Source organism: Rhincodon typus, chromosome 7 (genome assembly GCF_021869965.1).
Source record: "Rhincodon typus isolate 14 chromosome 7, sRhiTyp1.1, whole genome shotgun sequence".
Classification (NCBI taxonomy): Eukaryota; Metazoa; Chordata; class Chondrichthyes; order Orectolobiformes; family Rhincodontidae; genus Rhincodon; species Rhincodon typus.
In genome coordinates, this window is record NC_063338.1 from 56,375,696 (window position 1) to 56,394,392 (window position 18,697).

The 18,697-nt window shown below is 38.8% G+C and overlaps 1 protein-coding gene across 1 annotated transcript in view; it reads right to left on the bottom strand.

Moving 5' to 3' along the window:
* Positions 1-1,103: 1,103 nt before the first annotated feature.
* ifih1 (interferon induced with helicase C domain 1) overlaps positions 1,104-18,697 on the bottom strand; it is a 130,463-nt gene continuing 112,869 nt past the window's right edge. The window contains exons 12-16 of the mRNA XM_048598614.1: positions 13,259-13,408; positions 11,176-11,337; positions 7,896-8,086; positions 2,549-2,642; positions 1,104-2,454 (exon numbers count right to left, since the gene is read on the bottom strand). Of these exons, the coding sequence (XP_048454571.1) occupies positions 2,278-2,454; positions 2,549-2,642; positions 7,896-8,086; positions 11,176-11,337; positions 13,259-13,408 (774 nt within the window). The 3' untranslated portion in view covers positions 1,104-2,277. The remainder of the gene's footprint in view (positions 2,455-2,548; positions 2,643-7,895; positions 8,087-11,175; positions 11,338-13,258; positions 13,409-18,697) is intronic.

The following is an 18,697-nucleotide window of genomic DNA, read 5'->3' on the forward strand; positions in this document are numbered from 1 at the left end:
CACATCTTCCAGGTGAAGCAGCATTTCACTTGTACTTCTTTCAATCTGGTTTGCAGCATTGGCTGCTCACATTGCAGTCTCCCTAACATTGGCAAGACCAGATGCAGTCTGGGTATCCATTTTGCAGTACACATCCATTCTGTCTGTAGGAATGACCCTGCCCTCCCAGTTGCTTACCATTTCAATAAACCCGCTTGCTCTCATGCACATGTATCTATCCTGGGCCTGCTGCAATGTTCTAATGAAGGAAAACACAAGTTTGAGGAACAATACTTCATTTTCCGCTTAGGCTTTCTACAGCATTCAGGTCTCAACGTTGAATTTAATAATTTAAGAAACTAGCCACCTTATGTCTGCCCTCCAATCCTGACCAGCAGTGATTAACACCCTGCCTCACAGTGCCAGGGACCCGGGTTCAATTCTCACCCTTAGGTAACTGTCTGTGTGGAGTTCGCACATTCTCTCTTCGGTTTCCTCTGGGCGCTCCGGTTTCCTCCCACAGTCCAAAGATGTGCAGGTTAGGTGGATTGGCCATGCTAAACGTGGAGTTACGGGGATAGGGAAGAGAGTTTGGGTCTGGATGTGATGCTCTTCAGAACGTCAGTGTGGACTTGATAGCCCGAATGGCCGCTTCTACACTGTGCGGATTCTATGATTTCTCTGACATTCTCTCCCCCTTAACCACAACCCCCAACTCCAGCTCCCCAAGGGTGTGTCATTTTGTATCTTGTTTACTTTGAACTTAGTAGAAATGTTTAATTCTCTTTCTTTCACACTTTAATTTACATTCTTTTTTAACGTCTTTTTTCTTTCTCCTTTATTAACAATCCCATTGTCTTTTGCATTGAGCCCATTATCATCCGTCCTTTTGCTCCTCCTTTGCCTCTTGTCAAAATTATTTTTTTAAATAACTGTTTTCCAATATCTTTCGGTTCTGAAGTCATACCAGACTTGAAACATTAACCTTGCTTTTCTCTCCACTGATGCTTCCAGACCTATTGAGTTTCTCCAGCATTCTCAGTGTTTATTTTTGATATAACGTATATTGCTATAAGATGGAGAACATGTCATGAAAGTTTATCACAAAGGCAGAAAAACAAACATTTGATAAAAAAGATATTTTTATTGAACGATAAAATACTGCATTTTTCATCCACATAAAAGATGCATAAATATATTTGATAAAGCAGTAAGTTGAAAACATTGCTGATCATGTTCTTTCTGTCACATGCATTTATTTCACAAGAAAACTCTACAGTCCACAGCAACCACAAATCTCCTTCAGGAATGTGGACACTTTTATTGCAAAGGAAAATGAAGTTATATTGAAGATATCAAGACTGAGAAACGATTCCATGCAGTATTTATGCCTTCAGCGCTACTCAGAACCCTAAGGTATCCAATATGTTGAACAAGAAATATATACAGATTTCTGCCCAGACAGGTGCCAGTCACTACAATGGATATATAAAATAAAATATTTCATTTATCCACTTGAAGCAGAATTTAGGCTCACTTCATGCAAAAGGTTTCAAGAATGGCTTGTCGCAAGGAAATCAGACCATTATCTGTGGATCCTCAGCTTGCTTGCTACCAAGAAACTAAGTAATTTACCTGAATGTAGACCTGGCAGGAGAACACATCCAGTCTCCATATTAAAAAATTGTTTTCACTTCTGACGCCAGTTTAATCCTGATGTTGTGATCCTAGATCTTATTCAACCCCTGATTCAAAATTCTGAAGTCCACTGTAGCCCCAGGATCAATTAAACTTGGCATCCTAATGCCTGTGTTCCTGTAGTCCTAAAACATCAGTGCATTCTTTGCATGTCAGAATGTTGCCCATGTTTTTGAGCACAGTTAATCATCTCCAAAGTTCACATTTTCTGCTGTGATCTAATTAATGCTTAAATAAATCACCTATGTCTGTTTGAAAGTGTGTAGCCACATCTAAATGTTCCTATGCAGGCTATGCAAAAATCACCATGATAAAGTTACCACTTGAGTGGTTGCACAAATATGTAAAGGTTGCTCACAAACTTCAAAAAAATCGCTTTTCACCTCTTCATCATACAAAGTACATTTACAACTAGAACATGGTTATCTATGCCATTCGATAATAAGCTGGTAGTAAATTAAAATTGCACAAATAAGAACTCAACGACAGAACTATTAGACGCATTCTGTTGTATCATTGTAATTTAAACAACTGTTAATCAATGTTCAGCATATTGGTGTATGGTAAATTGAATTAACATGGAAACTGCCAACACAAATATTATCTGGGACTTTCAACATATTTGATGTAGTCGAATTTAGGTAGCTTGAAGGGAACTTCGCTCCACTTTTTATAAGTGTGTTTTTCAAAGTTCTTCTCATCAATAAACACAACAAAGTTTTTGATTGACAAGCATGGTAAATTGACTCCACGATGGACCATCATTGTACCCCATGGCTTTAAAACAAGACAAGAAAAATACAGTTAGCTGTATGACAACTAATTAAATAATAATTGAATGAGATATATATTTTGTTAAGTCTCATTTTACCCAGCCACAGTTCTTGCAGTAGATCTCTTGATTTGTTTGGTAATCAAGACACTTCTCTTGCAAAGCTTTATTTTCTCGTTGACCGTATAAATCTCTACAAGAAAATTTTGATAATTAAAATTCATATTTAAGGTGAACTGAATTAAATATGCATCCTACAAGTTACTGGTTTAATCATAACATTTAACAGTACCAAAACATAATTACAATAATCCATATGAAATATTATTTAACAATTCAGAAAAAATGCTGTCTTTTATGAAATATTTGAAATGACTGGCTCTAGAAACATGGCACTTCTATTTTCCAAGTCAACATCGGCCTTGGCACCTGTATATCTTTGGTAAAATCTATTTGCATTCATTTTTGCAAAAAAATTTCCCTTTTTTAAAGCAAGAGGTAAAGATTGTTTGGTTTCCATTGTTTATTATTGTGCAATGTGTAAGATGAAATCCTGATTATCACTTATATTGTTAGACACAAAAGCCATAGAACCAAATTTCAAAAGGTGTGTGCAATCTCTACAATATCACAATTCACAAACACCCATGAAAATTGTAGTTAGGGACAGAACATCCTGGAAAAACAATGTAGGTTAGTAAAGAGAAAAGATTGATTATTTAAAAAGTGTCATTGCAATTTCCATAGAGACTTATGGCTTGTAAAAAAGTACTTTGAACTTTCAGTCAGTAACTAAAAGGATGACATTACAAGATTATGTGTTTTAAGATGGTTCCTGTAATGAAGGATTAAAAGCACCATTGACTAAACATGATATCTGTTAGGCAACATATATTTTAAACCAAAGAACAAAATAACCCCCTTCCTATTTTTATCATGGGAGAAATAAAAAACACTTGACAGATATACACTACACCTTCCCTTAAATAAACATTCAATTCACCCAGAAATACTCAGAAAAGACTATTCAGCCTTCTTTTTCTTTCTTAGCCTGGTAACAACTAAATCTTCTAAGGCAAGTGAGATAAATCTTCCAGACTCGTTTAAAATTATCTCATGAATTTGAACTTTCCAATCCAAGTGCAAGTGTTCATCTGCATTCCTGCATGGTGAACCTTTTTTGCATCTAGCTGCTGTCTCTGTCTGGACCGTGACAGATTAACCAATATTCAGTAATATTTTAAGGAAGCCTGTAAGCCAGTTTTTTAGAATAGCTTCCACTGCATCCTTTCCTAATGGATTATGAATTCCAAAGGCCTTGAATCCAGGTAGAAATTCTGATTAGCCATCCTTTAATGTCCAACTCTAGAGTGGAACAGTGGCTCGGTGGTAGGCACTTGCTGCCTCATAGCACCAGGGACCTGCATTCAATTACACCCTCAGGTGACTGTGTGTGTGGAGTTTGTTCATTCTTCCCATGTCTGCATGGATTTTGTCTGGGTGCTCCAATTTCCTCCCACAGTCCAAAGATGTGCAGGTGAGGTGGACTGCCCATGCTAAATTGCCCATTCTTTCCAGCGTTATGCAGCCAAGGTGGATAAGCCATGGCAAATGAAGGGTTACAGGGATAGGGTAAGGGTGGGTGGGTGGGTCTGTGTGAGATGCTCTTCAGAGGGTTGGTGTAGACTCGATGAGCTGAATGGCCTGCTTCCACACTGTAGCGTTTCTATGACAGATTAAAGTATCCTTTTACAACTTGATATTTTTTAACACTGGGACTTGGAGAACTGCAGTCTGTCCACCAACATCCCATCAAACTGCAGTCTGTCCTCTGATATCCCATCTGATTTGCCATTGTCTGCAAGAATGAATACTTTGTGTCTTCTTTTCAGGAAAACAATCAAGGTCTTCATTTAATCTTTAACAAGCAGATTACTCATGCCTGTTGTCAAAAGATTCACTTCATTTTATCTTAAGTCCCAAACAAAATGATCTTATAATCATTATAAGTGCAACAGTGTATCCTTCATTAGAAATAACTTAGTCATAGAATCATAGAGATATACAGCATGGAAACAGAATCTTCAGTCTGACTTGTCCATGCCAATCAGATATCCTAAACTAATCTAGTCCCATTTGCCAGCATTTGGCCCACATCCCTCTAAACCCGACCTATTCATGTACCCATCCAGATGCCTTTGAAATGTTGTAATTGTACCAGCCTCCAACACTTCATCTGGCAGCTCGTTCCATACACACACCACTCTGCATGTAAAAATGTTGCCCCTTAGGTCCTTTTTAAATCTTTCCCCTCTCACCTTAAACCTATGCCCTCTAGTTTTGGACTCCCCAACTCTGGGGAAAAGACCTTGACTATTCACCCTATTCATGCCCCTCATGATTTTATAAATTTCTATAAGGTCACCCTTCGGCCTCCAATGCTCCAGGGTTATTTTGCCCCAGCCTATTCAGACTCTCCCAATAGCTCGAACCCTCCAATCCCTTGTATATCTTTTCTTTCAAGTTTAACAACATCCTTCCTAATTCAGGGAGACCAGAATTGAATGCAATATTCCAAAAGTGGCCTAACCGATGACCTGTATAGCCGCAATCTGACATCCCAACTCTTTTCTTCTGAATGTGAAGACAGCACGTCAATTAGAAAAGAAAGACAAGAGAGAGTCAGAGTACGTAGTAAACCTGAAGAACTAAACTGCATTTATTTCATTGCAAGGAGTCTTACACATAAGGCTGATGAACTCAGGGCATATTTAAGAACATGGGATTGGGAGACTGGCGGCTCAATGTTCCAGTTTTACATGGTATAGGAAGGATGGAAAAGGAAGCAAGAAAGGAGGGGGGAGGCGGTATTTTTGATTAAGGAATACATTTCTGCTGTAACTAGGCAAGATATTTCTGAAAAGTCATCAAGTGAAAATACATGGGTAGAAATTACAAATAAGAATGGAAAGATCACTTTGATGAGAGTGTACTGTGGACCCCCCCCCCCCCCACCCCATAGTAAGAGGGAAATTGAGAAATATGTAGGGAGATCTCAGATAAATGTAAGAATAATAAGGTTGTAATAATGGGGGTTTTAATTTTCCAAACATTGACTGGGGCTACTATGGTGTTTCAGGTTTGGATGATGAAGAATTTGTCAAATTTGTTCAAGGAAATTTTCTTTATCAATATGTGGATGTTCCTACTAGAGAAGAAGCAAAACTGGACCATCCTCTTGGTAATAAGGTAGGGCAGGAAACTGAAAAGTGGGGGAATACTTTAGGTCTAGCGATTATTATTCTATTATTTTCAAAATGGTTATAAAAAAGGATAAGCCTTCTGTAAAAGTTAAAGTTTTTAATTGTGGTAAGGCAAATTTTAATGGTATGAGACTAAATCTTTCAAAAATTGATTGGAGTAGACTGTTTGTAGGTAAAAGGATGTCTGACAAGTTGGAAGCATTCAAGAGTGTGATGACAAGAGTTCACAGGCATTTTGTTCCTGTTAGAGTGAAGGGTAAGTCTGGTAAGATTAAGGAACAATGGATGAATAAAGATATTGAGGTTCTAGTCAAGAATAAAAGATAATTTTATTTTAGATATAGCCAACTTAGTTCAATTGAATCTCTTTATCAATATTCTTAAGACAGAAATCAGGAAGGCAAAGAGGGGATATGAGATAGCATTGGGAGATAAGTTTAAGGATAATCCAAAGGGATTCTATAAATATATTAAGAGCAAGAGGGTAACTAGAGACAGGGTAGGGGCTCTTAAAAATCAAGGAGGTCATCTTTGTGTTGAACCCCAGGAGATGAGAGAGATACTAAATGAATATTTCGCATCAGTTTTTACTGTGGAGAAAGAAATCGAGTCTAGAGAATGCGGAGAAATAAACTTTGATGTTTTAAAAGCAGTTCACATTACACAAGAGGAGATTTGGGAGGTCTTAAAGAATATAAAGGCGGATAAATCTCTGGGCCCTGATCTAAGGTATCCACAACGTTGTGGGAAGTAAGGGAGGAAATTATGAGACCCCTTGCAGAAATATTTGTATCATCCATAACTATAGGTGAGGTGCCTGATGACTGGAGGGTGGCTAATGTTATACCTTTGTTTAAGAAAGGTTGTAAGGAGAAACTGGAGAACTATAGACCTATGAGCCTGGCTTTGGTTGTTGGTAATTTGTTGGAGGTGATTATAAAAGATTGGATTTATGGACATTTGGAGAGGCAAAAATTGATTAGGAATAGTCAGCATGGTTTCGTGCCAGGAAAATCATGTCTCGCAAACTTGATTGAGTTTTTTGAGGAAGTTACCAAAACGATTGATGATGGCAGAGCAGTGGACATTATTTACTGGGATTTTAATAAAACCTTTGACAAGGTTCCGCCTGGTAGACTAATTAGTAAAGTTAGGTCACATGGGATTCAGGGTGAGCTTGCCAATTGGATACATAATTGGCTTAATGGCAGGAGACAGAGAGCAATGGTGGATGTAACACAGTGAGGAGCTGGAGGAACACAGCAGGCCAGGCAGCATCAGAGGAGAAGGAAAGTTGACATTTTGGGTCGGGACCCTTCTTCAGAAATGGGGGAGGAGGAAGGGAGCTCTGAAATAAATAGAGAGAGGAGGGATGGGGCTGGGGAAGGTGGGTGGGATGGTGATAGGTGAGTGCATGTAGGGAGTGGTGGGGATTGGTCAGTGAGGTGGGAGGAGCGGATAGGTGGGAGAGAAGACGGACAGGGTGTTTCAGGTCAAGGAGGCGGGGATGAGAGGGAGGGTTGGTCATGGGATGAGGCCGGGGTTGGGGAGATTTTAAACTAGTAAAGTCCGCATTGAGACCATTGGGTTTTTCGCTCCCAAGGCGGAATATGAGGTGCTGCTCCTCCAGTTTCCAGGTGGCGTCATTGTGACACTGGAGGAGGCCCAGGATGGACATATTGCCCAGGGAGTGGGAGGGAGAGTCGAAGTCGTTCGCGACTGGAAGATGTTGTCGTTTGTTGCGACCAAAGCGCGTGTGCTCTACAAAGCGGTCTCTGAGCCTCCGACAAGTCCACACCGACCCTCAAAGCATCCCACCCAGACTCATCCCCCTCTTACCCACCTAATCTACACATCCCTGAACACTATGGGCAATTTAGCATGGCCAATCACATAGCCTGCACATCTTTGGACTGTGGGAGGAAACCAGAGCATCCAGAGGAAACCCACGCAGACATGGGGAGAATGTGCAAACTCAACACAGACAGTTGCCTGAGGGTGGAATTGGACCCGGGTTCTTGGTGCTGTGAAGCAGCAGTGCTAACCACTGAGCCACTGTATCATATCTGCTTCTGGAAAAGCTATGGTCCATTGGGAATTGGTAAGATGTGCATTGAAGGAATCTTGAGGGCAAGACTCTGCTTATTTCATGATAAATTTTCAGAAGTTTTAAGAAATCTTACTTGAACTCATCTGTGACATTGACGTGATGCATGTTTTCGATTACTTGAATATCTTTTCCTGAACAAGCAAGTTTGCTGCAGGTGTTACAGTGAAAGGTCACTTTAGAAGGATCACTTTTTATTCTTTTTGCCAAATTCTTCCTCTTTTTCATTCTGTGTTCCATGATGTTCTGCCACTGCCTTTCTTCTATCTGATCATTGGAAAAGCAAATGGGAGTTATACAACTGTCAAATAACGTTCTATGTTGTACATAAAACCATAAGATACAGGAGCAGAAGTAGTGCATTCAGCCTGTTGGTCTGCTGCACCATTCACTGAAATCATGGCTGATCTGATAACCTTCAACTCCACTTTACCGTTTAACCCTTGATTCTTTTACTGATTAAAAATCTGTCTATCTCAGCCTTGATTAGACATAACTCAGCCTTGACAGCCCTCTGTGGTAAAGAATTCCAATGATTCCACTACCCTCTTAGAAAAAGTATTTGTCCTGATCTTTGTCTTAAATGTGTGACCCCTTATTCTGAGATTATGCTTCTGATCCTAGATTCTCCCACAGGAAGAAACAACCCCTTTGCATTTACTCCATTAAATCCCTTAGGGATCATGTAAGTTTCAATAAGGTCCCCTCTCATTTTTCTACATTCCAATGGGAACAGGCTGAGCCTACCCAACCTCTCCGCAAAAGACAGTCCATGTCAGCCATCTCTGGACCGCCTCCAATGCCAATGTAACTTTCCTTAGATAAGGGATCCAAAGCTGTTCACAGTATTCCAGCTGTGGTTTGACTAGTGCCTTGTACAGTTTTTGCAACACTTCCTACTTTTATACTCCATTCCCTCTCAGTTAACGGCCAGTATTTCATTTGCCTTCCCTATTACCCACTGAACTTGCATGCTAGATTTTGTCATTCATGCATGAAGATGCCAAAACCCTCTGTTCTGTAGCTTTTTGCAATCTTTCTCCTTTACCAGCTCCTTTATTTTTCTTGCTAAAATGCATAACCTCACATTTCCCCAATTTATATTCCATCTGCCAAGCTTTTGCCCACTTGTTTAACCTGTTGATTTCCCTCTGCATCTTCACCTTCCCTCTTATTTCTGTATCATCCACAAATTTAGCTGTGGTACATTTACTTTCCTTATCCAAGTCATTTATGTTGTAAACAATTGTGACCCCAGCACTGATTCCAGTGGCACTCCATTAGTTACAAGTTGCCATCCTGGAAGTGCTCACCTTCTCGCAACTCTCTGTCTTCTGCTAGTTAGCTGGTATTCTATCCCAAAGTCATGGGCTCTTGTTTTAATAAGTAGTCTAATGTGAGGTACCTTATCAAATGCTTCTTAAAATTTGATTTATATACAATTATGGTATAAAATTTACACATCTTAAATTGCAGTTAAGTTAGTATTGATTAACTCAAATTTTAGTCATAATCATAAACTGCATTTGATCAGCTAAATATCCTATTTAATCCGAATTTCAGAGAATTTAAGCATACGAGAACACTTAATCTTCCTGGGCATGTGGTTTCATTTTGATGAAAAAGGTTAGTAATTCAAGACAAAACCCTATTTTAAGATTATGGATCAGTTATTTCAGGGCCACCATGTAATCACTTTCAGATCCAACTATTGAGAAGAATGCTTTCCACAAAGAAGTATCATCAATTCAGTACGTGCTAAAATTCTTAAAATGTCATTCAATTTTCAAACTCAATACCTTCAATATGAAAACAATGAGCTTTTGAAACAAAAATGCCCAAGCAGAATGCCAACAATCACATCAAAAAGAAATGGGGAGAAAAGCTAAGCAACAAATTACTATTATGTTTTGTGCAGGAGGACTGGGGAAGAAAGAAAGTTGTTAGCATTTGAAAATTCCCTGATAGTTTTGTTTTTATTGCTTAACTACTCTGCCTGTAAACTGAAGAAACTACAATCTATGAAGATGACTGGCATTATTTTTGATTATTGGCTATTATTTTGACCAAAATATGACACTGTAAAATGCAAAAGCCATCCTGATGAATGACAGTTGCACAGTTCGTGTGAAGTGCCTGACCTAAAAGCAGGTTTTTTATTTGTCATTTGCATTTACAATATATAATAATCCTACCAGATGACACAACTGCATCAGATACTGTAGAGAAGTCTACACAGCCACAGATGGCTGAGCCTGATTCAGAAATTTTTTTTCATCACATGCATTCCCTCTTGTAAATGCCAAAACAAATGAGAGGAAGAAATAACTTGCAATTTTTGGCACATTTCAAAATTTTAATCTGGCTTTAATCTCTATAGACTATTACAACTTTAGAACCATAAGCAGTGTTGTCACATTAATAAATTTGGCAGACAATTTGCAGACAGTAAGATCCCGCAAACAACAATGAAATAAACAAACAGAAAATCATTTTTAGTGATATCAGTTGATGAACAATTATTGGCTAAGATGTCCCCGTTCTTCTTTGTGTTGTGTAATACACAGAATTTTACACTCACCTGAGATTGCAGAGAGAGCCTTAATAAAATTTCTCATTGGACAGATAGCACCTCTGACATTGCAGCTGTCTGTCAGTACTGCACTGAAATCTTAGGCTAGATAATGTGAACAGTCTTTGCACTGAAACTCGATCTACAACCTTCTGAATCAGAGATGATTGTGTTACCACTGAAATTTGAATCTGTTCTAGATCACAATTGTTGACTGTTGTAGCAGTAAGCGTGCTAATGTTGGTGAGAATTAATGTGTGCAAAATGCCCGTAACAGTGAATTAGTAGGCAGATATTGGGGAGGAGGAGGATCTTACAATGACCATAGTATTCACAAACCTCCATTTATTATATTAAATAAATGCAGCTGGTACTTCATAATTCAATATACTTTGGGCAAAGGAAGCAGCTTTGATATAGCAGGAGTGTAATGTCAGACATTCCTGCACAATGATCAAAATATACAATATCAAATGTTAATGTTAAATTCCATGGAAACTGTGGTGAAACAGTGTAAAAGTTGTTAATCCAGGACCTCTACAGTTATAGTGTCTGCTCAGGTGAAACTTCAGCCCATTGCTCATTCTGAAACACAACTTAGTTCATGTCACTTGGTTACTGATTATGGACATTTTATAAAGCTACATTTTCCGAATTCTACCACAGATTTAACTGATCAAAGCTCATTTGGGTTGGAAATTCAAATTCAAATCTCTAAAAATGTCATCAGCATTCAGAAAAAAAAGTGAAACGACGAACTCATCTGTGAAATACTTCTGAGTACCTGTTTTTTGTATTCCTCTTCTGGCATTTCCTGCACTTTTTGAATTGCTGCGTGCATCATTGCCTCACGGTAAACATTCACACTCTCACGTTCAAGAACTCCTGACCCCTCATTTGCTACTAAGGCATAAGTGCTATCGTCAGACCGTGCCCTTCCACGAGCCTGCAAGTGAGCAGTAAAAAGCACAGAATAAATGTATGTTTTTGAAAATTCTCAGTGAAGTGAGGCATCTAAGACTATGTATTTCAATGAAAAGAAAGGTTGCAATGATAATCACTCTGGCATAAACCTTGATTTTTTTTTACCTTATAATTTCTTATGAATAACAATAACTGTATAATATCAAAACAACATGTAAGAGAGTGATAAAGTAGATCAAGCTTGATTTCAGATATCCTTGCTTGAAAGCAATGTGATTATAATCCCTCAGAACGGGGTTGGTAGCCTTACCACCCATAAACATTGATAACCAGGCTTTTTATATCTTAAAAGGTATGCCCAAACCATTTGCATGTTTCAGGTAACCAATACCTTTTAAATAAGGAAATCAGCATCTTAGCTAATCGTACCTTGATTGGTATTTTAGGTAGAAATTGATTGAATCCTTTAAACATAATCTGGGCCTTTAGTGCCCAGATTAGTAATGCCATCTCCTCTGTAAAAGACCTTGCTCCAAAATGTATCTTGCTCTTGTTAGCTCTAGCCAGGTTTACAGACTTCAAGCTGTGGATGGGTTAAATATATATGGCTGAATGAGATTGTCCAACTGGGATGGGCTGGTGGGAAGCATTGAGGATTGAACAGACCAAAACAAAGCTCCAATCATTCATTGTTTATAGTATCATGTTAGGTGGATCAGGGCAGTATTGTCGTAATTTATTACGTGCCAGGAGTTGTACCGCAATCTTTATGGAAGACAAAGGAGGGTGTGTGTGTCAACAGTGCAGTTTGAGGCTGTAGAGAAACTTGAAAAAAAGTATGAGAATTTTAACATCCAGACATTTCCTTTTGGGAGTCATTGTGCTCAATGAGTACAGGGATCATGGATGAACAGAATCTGCTGCAAGTTAGGTTGTGGGAAGCAAAATTCTTGGCACTTAAATTTACAGAGGGTAGATGATGAGAGGCTAGTCAGGTATGTGTTTGAATAGTCAGTCTAGAGGTAACAAAGGCATAAGAATTTCAACAACCAACAAGGTGAAGTAGGGCAGGATTGAGTGATGATACAGATGGAAATCAGTGGAGTCACTGGCTTGGGAGCAGAATTTTTGTGGGACTAAAGCCATTTTCTTCAGTCTTCTCAATATTTTGCTGGAGGAAATTTCTATTCATTCAGTGCTAGATATTGGCAAGCAGATAATAGAATTAAAATGAGACTGCAGATAGGTCAAGCGAGATAGTGCAAAACCTAGAGCTGGGTGTTGTCATGCTGTCCATGTGGAAACTGACAATGTGATTTTGGATTATGTTGCTAAGGGGCAGAATGTAGATGAGCAATAAGAGTGGACCAAGGAAAGATCCTCAGGGGGCACTGGAGGTCATAAGAGTGGAAGGAGAAGCTGTTGGAGGTGATTCTTTATTTCAATCGATAAACAAAATGGAACCAAGGTGGACAGAGTCCCTGGGTGATGATGGACACTCATTGTGAGGAGGGCACAATCAACCATGTAAAATATTGTAGACAGGTTGAGAAAACAAAGAGGCATAAGTTTACCTTTGTCTCAGTCCCATAACATATAACTTAAGACTTTGATAATGTGTTTCAGAATTGAAGCAAGGGTATAAACCTGGTGAAAAATATTCAAACATGGGATTTCCAAGAAAGACGGATACAAATTTGAGACAGGACACATATTCAAGGACTTTATAGAAGAAAGGCAGGTTGTAAAAGGAGTGATTAAGCCACTTCAACTCTATACCCTCTTCTTGCATAACTGTAACAATTTTTCAATGCTGAATTAGACAGCTGAAGGCATATGCTCCCAAAGGGTCTTGTCATAAGGATTATATCTCATGTCAAAAATTCAATATGTTACCAAACAAAAATGTTTCATCTAACAATTTCTACATCAAATAAACTTACTTGAACCATAGCAATCTCATTGGTGACTAGACCGTAACGGATTACAAAATTACATTCTTTTATGTCTAGACCTTCTTCAGCTACAGTAGTTGCAATCAGTAGGTTGATGTCTCCATCACGGAATTTACCCAGCACCTCCTTTTGTTCATTCTATTTAAAGAATAAAGATATATTGAAAACTTCAGAAATAGATAGTGCATTAATATAGGTTATATACAATATACCCAACATTTAGTTATATACCAACATATATCAACATTCACAATTATTATTAGGAAGTTGCTAAGACAGAGTTGACCTTATAGAAGATTATTAAATCATGAGGAGTATAGATAGGATTAATGGTAAATGTCTTTTCCCTAGGATGGGGAATTTCAAGACTATGGGGTACATTTTTAAGGTGAGAAGAGAGAGACTTAAAAAAGGACATGAGGGTCAAATTTTTTACACAGAGGGTAGTTCACAGGTGGAATGAATTTCCTGAGGATGTGGGCACAATTACAACAGTTAAAAGTCATTTATGTAAGTACATGAATAAGAAAGGTTTAGAGAGATATGGGCCAGGAGAAGGCTGGTGGGATTTGGGATTATGTTCAGCATGGACTGGTTGGACTGAAGGGTTTGTTTCCATGCTGTTTGACTCTATGATCTCCTAGATCCACTATTGATTTTAGCGGCTGAGGAAGACATTAAAGTTGGATAATGATACGCTGATTAATTCTGACATTGAAGTAGAGAAGTGTCTTTTTTTTAGTTATAACTCAGTAAGTCGTTATGTTATGTTTATACACAATGCAATTAGAGTATGGCCTAGCTCATTTTTTGCTATTAAGATGTAAATAAAATCCAATGTTATGCAAATTCTGATGGTTTTTAGTTTCTCCCTAATTAATTTGGAATTCTGTTTTTCAATAATACAAGAATGTTTAATAAATTTAAGATATGCAAGAAAAAATATTACAGTAGAAAAATAATCTTCAGCAACTTGTATTTAGGGTCTTTAAGTCATAGTTTAATTAAGTCAAATTTGAATGAATAGCATGACAGTAGTCTCCAAGGTCAAATCTTCAATGTCCTGCATATAAAATTATAGTCATGCTTATAAAATCTTTAATGATGTGGTCATTTTTACACTCTGATAACCTAAATTGTTAAAAAAAATTACCTTGCTGTGCACCTTTTAATTCACCTCCACATAAGAATATGTATACAAACAAACTTGCTTGTTTGTAGTTATTTTAACCTGTGATAACAAAATGCATGCTGAGGAAGTTTAACTAAAACTACCCATGTAACAGATATTTTTCAGAAATCACAATTTGTACTTTCGCATCCCACCCCCATTTGATACAATGCCATAAAGAGAATGTACAGTAAGGAAGTGGACCACAGAGTGGATCAATACTCTCTTGAGATTCCATTTAATGCTTTATAATCCCTAATTTTTTTTCACATGATATGGGCATTACTGGCAAGGCCAGCATTTATTGTCCATCCCTAACAGGTAGTGATGGTGAGCCACCTCCTTGAACTGCTGCAGTCTGTTGAGTATAATTACATCCAGAGTGCTGTAAAAAAGGCAGCTCTGTGATTTTGATCCTGAGGAGAATGAAGAGACACTGATGTAATTCCAAAAGAGGATGGTGTGTGGTTTGGAAGGGAACGTGTAGGTGTGTTCCCATGTATCTGTTACCCTTGTCCTTCTAGCTGGCAGTGATCATGTGTTTGGAAGATGCTGTTGAGGGAGCTTTCACTGCTATGCATCTTGTTGATGGTATACATTGTTGCCACTGCGCATCTACAGTGGAGGGAGTGAATGTTTATGTTTGTGGATTTGGTGCCGATCAAGTGGGCTACTTTGTCTTAGATGGAGTCAATCTATTTGAGAGTTGGTGGATCTGCACACGACAGGAGCATTCCATCGTACACCTGACTAGTACATTCTAGATGGTGGACAGATTTTAGAGAATTAGGAGGTGATTTACTTGCTGCAAAATTCCCTGCTTTGAAGCCACAACTGCTCCAGTACAGTTTTTGACCAATGGTAATCCCCAGGATGTTGCTAGCTCGAGATTCAATGATGGTAGTGCTTTTGAAAATCAAAGGGCGACAGTTGTATTCTCTTGTGTTGGAGATGATAATTGCCTGGCACTTGTGTGGCATGGGCACCATTTGCCATTTATCAGTTCAAGCCTGAATGTTGTCCAGGTCTTGCTGTATATTGGCATAGATGTCCTACATATCTAAGGAGTTAAAAATAGTGCTGAAGATTTTGCAATCATTAATGAGCATCCTCACTTCTGAAGGAAGGCCATTGATGAAAGAAGTGAAGATGGTTGAGCCAAGGACACTATCCTGAGGAACTGCTGCAGTGATGTCCCTTGATTGAGATAACTTACCTCCAACAACCATAACCATTTTCCTTTATGTTAGGTATTATTCCAAACATTGGAGAGTTTCCCCCCTGATTTCCATTGGCTTCAATTTTACCAGAGCACTTCGATGTCAAGTCACTTTCATCTCCCCTTTTGAGTTGAGCTCTTTCGGCCATGTTTGAACCAGGGCTGTAAACCGGTCGGGAGCTGACTGTCACAGGTAAAGTCCACAATAAGCATCAGTGAGCAGGCTATGTCTGCTTGATGGCACTGTCGAGGACACCTTCCATCTTTTGGTTGATGATTTAAATTAGATTGAGAGAGTGACGATTGACTGGATTGAACTTGTCCTGCCTTTTTGCGGACAGGACAGGTCTGGAATGTATTCCATATTACCTAGTAGATGCCATTGTTGTACTGTACTGGTACAGCATAGCTACTGGTACAGATAGTTCCAGAGTACAAGTCTTCACGATTGTCAAGGATCTTATCGGGGCCCATACCTTTGCAGCACCAATGCCTTCGGGCATTTTTTGATATCACATTGAGTGTATTCAATAGCTTTTGTGATGTTGTGCACCTAAGGAGGAGTTTAAGATGGACCATCCACTTGGAAGTAATGCTTGAAGGTAACAGCCAATGTTCAGTGCTAACAAGGTGTAGAGCTGGATGAACACAGCAGGCCAAGCAGCATCAGATGTGTTCATCCAGCTCTACACCTTGTTATCTCAGATTCTCCAGCATCGGCAGTTGCCACTATCTCTGAGCCAATGTTCAGCTTTGTCTTTTGCGTTGATGTGCTCAACTCCTTCATTTTTGAGGATTGGATATTTGTGGAGTTTTTAGTTGTTTGATTGTCTACCACCATCCAGGACTGGAAATGGCAGGACTGCAAAGCTTTCATCTGATCCATTGTTTGTGAGATCATTTAGTTTTGTCTATTGCATGCTCTTCAACTGCTTGGGAAATAGGTTTACCTGTCTAGGTATATGGTGCTGCCCCTGGCATGTCTTCTTGCACTCTCTATTGAACCAGGCTTGAACCCCTGACTTGACGGTGATGATAGAACGGGGTAAATAAGTCAGGCTATAAGTTTGAAGATTGTGGTAGAATACAATGTTGTTACTGAAGGTTGCCAAGTTTTAAGCTGCTAGGTCTGTTCTGAATTCCATTAAGCATAGTGGTACAGCCTTTGGACATGGTGGAAAATATACCAAGTGTGAAAATGGGCCTTCGTCTTTACAGGGATAGTACTGTGTTAAAATTCCATGGTGGAATTGAATATCTGTCACCAGGACATTAGTCTAGGGTTCTAAGTTACTTGTTCAGTGATCTCACCACTACACCACTGTAATGTATAACTATGTAAAGTGTTTTGTGAGAAGTTAAAATAGGGAGGAATTTTCCTTTCCCTGGTGTGGCATGAATAATGATGAAAAGTATGAAGAAAATTACAAAAAAATCAAGAATCTAAAAGTTAAGAAAAGGTTTTGCAATTTTCCTCTTAAGCTTTAAAAGGGAAACTTAAGAATCCTGCTAATGAGCAACAACTTCCTTACTTTCATGCATTTGCATCTCATTTATAACCCAATTTGTCTTATTTTAATGCCACTTTTAATTCTCCTCTTCCTTTCTATGAAATTAAACACACAGATTCCTAAAATGTAAATCAAAGCGGGTACCTAGGCAACTGCAGTTTGCTGATTGCTTATCAAGGGCTATGATCCAACCGTTTCTTCACCACCATGTTCCTGTATGTCCTATGGCCACAATGCTATTCAGCTCTTTATCCATGCAAGTCAGCACAGGCAAAAGACCAGCCTCACCACACCATTATGCCTGCTCTGCGTCCAATTCACACACTGCTGCAGTCCTTCAACACCTTACTTCAGTGACACTTAGGACCTGCATTCTGTCAGGTCACTTTGTACAAGGACACACATGTATCTCATGTAACTGCACAGAATGCATCTTCTAACTTTTAGCTTTCTTTCTTCGTGCTCACTCACTTTATGTTTAGTTGGTGGCTACAAGCCTCTGACTACTTCGTATTGCTTTCTTAGCACATCTTCACTGACTTCAGCACTGCCAACATCTGTATTACTTATGTTGCTTTTCAGCACACAGGATTTTTAGTGCTCATTCAGAATTCCACCCTCTGTGGCTTAAATCAATTTTCAGTGGATTGGGAGAGGCAGGCAACTCGTCACATTGGAGAGCACTGAGCCATCAGGTGCATGAGGTGCTATTCCTGTGAACCTTAAGCCTCAAATACCTCTGGTCTTATATATCATCCCTTCAAAAAACTTAATTATTACCAAAATGTACATCACATTTACTGACAATGAATTCCATCAGCTTTCTTCCCCATACTCCATTATTTTGTTGGTGGTTGTCTGTCCTGACATCCCTGAAAGGGTCGCATTGAGCACATGGAAAGTTCTGCACATGCACACATTCTAAAACACCCTCCCAGTGAAAACATGTCAGCACCCAAATAAGCGCAATAAATATGAGCGAATGGGATGGAATGACATCATTGGCAAGGGGTACTGCTCATGTACATTTCATGCATACATACTGAAAGCATTTTGGGGTGTCAGCAGATCTCTTATCAACATCCAACTGCATTCTTTTAATCCACAGAAATATTTACTGTGCCTCCTGTTCTAATATTGTCTTCAGATTTGTTCTCTACTCCTTCAGTACTAATCCAAATCAGTAATGCACACAGTGAATAAAAATAATCCTAAAATAGAACACCTGATGGACATCGCAATCCATTGAAAAAGTACTCTTAACTATTACCGTTTCCACCCTTCTAACTCATATTTACTCAAATTTGCTCACATCCCTGAATACAGTAAACTTAATCTTCTCCAGTAGTTCCAGTGTGAAAGATTTTCAAAAGCTTTCTGATACTCAATATACATAACTTCCACTGCCATTCTCCATCCATCATACTTTTCCCTTCCTCAAAACTCTTGATCTGTGATATGCTCATAAAATTTGTCACACATCACCTGATCTTACATAATACATTTTATTTATTTTACTGATGATT